General features: G+C 52.2%; 1 protein-coding gene across 1 annotated transcript in view; it reads left to right on the plus strand.

The window, feature by feature from the left end:
• The first annotated feature begins 1,202 nt into the window (after nucleotides 1-1,202).
• Nucleotides 1,203-2,048, plus strand: part of LOC144891279 (homeobox protein MSX-1-like) — a 60,853-nt gene continuing 60,007 nt past the window's right edge. Inside the window, exon 1 of the mRNA XM_078773788.1 lies at nucleotides 1,203-1,732. Within this exon, the coding sequence (XP_078629914.1) occupies nucleotides 1,423-1,732 (310 nt within the window). The 5' untranslated portion in view covers nucleotides 1,203-1,422. The remainder of the gene's footprint in view (nucleotides 1,733-2,048) is intronic.

Here is a 2,048-nt window from a genome sequence, read left to right on the forward strand (position 1 = left end):
CATGCAGACACCCAGATCAAATGTATTCAGGACCCATCTCTGACCCACCTCAGCAGTTGCTGCCTCGGAACGCTTCAGTAGCTCACGAACAACTGCGTTGTCTGTGATCGGTCTGTGCCTGGTGCCTGCATGGCATGGCAATGGCCTGCAGCCTGTGCCTGGGCTAGGGGGTTTCACCTCTGCAACTGGTTCTCCCCCACCCAGCAAATCAACAGTCGACTACTGCACGCCTATCCACCAACCGATCACAGACAACGCAGTTGTTCGTGAGCTACTGAAGCGTTCCGAGGCAGCAACTGCTGAGGTGGGTCAGAGATGGGTCCTGAATACATTTGATCTGGGTGTCTGCATGAAAGCCCTTCCCATCATCTGGCGCTGGCCAAATGAATTTGCTAGTCATGTAGTAACGATTGGACCCTTCCACACATCCATGAACTACATCGGGATGCTCACTGGACACAAGATGCGTGGTTCTGGATATGCAGAGATTCTCTTTGAGGCACAACTAGTAACAAGTGGATCTCTCAAAGGTGTTCTCAGTGGAAAGGCCTACGCAAAGTCCCTCTTTTGCCTCAAAACAGTGTGTGAGGCAATGGAGAGGCTGTTGATGGAGAGATTCACTGAGGAGGAGAACATCATGATCTCTGACCCTGCTGTGCTTCTCAGAATGACCCAGTCTTGCAACCGAGAGCACCTCGATGAAGCCCTCAAAGACCCCTCAACTCTACTCCTCATCAAAAATTTGCATAAAATTTGCATAATTTTGCATAAAATTTGCAGCAGTAATTTGCATAAAAATGGTATGTGGGACATTTTTTCAGCTTGGGGCCATAGCTAGTCATTTTCTACACATTTTTTCCAATCTAGAAACACTGATTAGAAGTATATCTCCGGGGGGTGCAGGGGGACCTAGTCTTCCTACTAGACTATTTCATCTTTAAGGACGTCGTCGATGAAGGCATCAAAAGGGGCGTCACGAAATGAGCGTGCGTGTCTTGTGGGCAGAGCGGCGTGCAAAGGCGCGCGCCTTGTAGGCGGGGCTACGTTGAAAGCGCAAGCGTAATAGGCGGGGCTACGTTGAAAGCGCAAGCGTAATGGGCGGGGCCACGTTGAAAGCGCAAGCGTAATGGGCGGGGCTACGTTAAAAGCGCGCGACTAGTGGGCGGAGTCGCCTTAAAAGGCGCACGGTGCTCACCGTACTCGGCCATAATCTCATGCGATTAGATAGCAAAACAAATCCCTTTATGAAGACGTCGGGAACAGCAGCGTGGAGCCGGGACGCGCTCGAATAGCGAGAACGAGCGCTCATGAGCGCATTGCCCCGCCGTGCTCCGATTGTGACAATCAAGGGCAGCACCGCGGACTCCTTCGAAAAGTGTAAGGAACAGGAGGAGGTCGTCGTCACCGCGGTCTCCGCTCGCTATGGACAGGGACGAGGAGTCTTGCTGCGCGGCTCCGACGCCCGCCAGCGCTCTACCTTTCAGCGTGGAGTCGCTCATGTCCGATCGGCGAGTGAGGGACAAGGACTTTTGGAGATCCTCGGACCGTAGCGCTTCGCGGTCTCCGCAAGGTGCTCCCCCGGCGCTCGTCCAGAGCCCGCCCGTGGTCTCGGGAGCGGCCACGTGTGTCGCGTCTGCGGAGGGACCCGCGGTCTCCGCGAAGACACCTGGTCCGATAGAGCAAGCGGATAAACTGTCTTGGAGCGTTCACGGCCCGTACGGTTCACCCCCACGTGAGTACCACCTGTCGAGGTGAACGTTTTCGGTAACTTTTCGCGGTAACGACGAGTATTACGTTATGGAGTTTAATCGCCGTGATCCCAATTTATTACTGTAACAGCACAACGGTTACCGTATCCTAAATTACCTTAACTTGTGTACCTGCATTCGCCAGGTCCCCGAACTCAGAGTAGAGTGCAAAGCAAGAAGGAATTGAATTTGTGAATGAATTATTCGTAAAACTAAAGAATGAAGAAGCGATTAAACATCCAAAAACGGTTAAACCTTCCATTCTCAGTCGTTATTGTGTTTGAAAGTACTTGATAAAAT

The sequence above is a fragment of the Myxine glutinosa genome, chromosome 3, assembly GCF_964187855.1.
Source record: "Myxine glutinosa chromosome 3, kmMyxGlut1.1, whole genome shotgun sequence".
NCBI lineage: Eukaryota > Metazoa > Chordata > Myxini > Myxiniformes > Myxinidae > Myxine > Myxine glutinosa.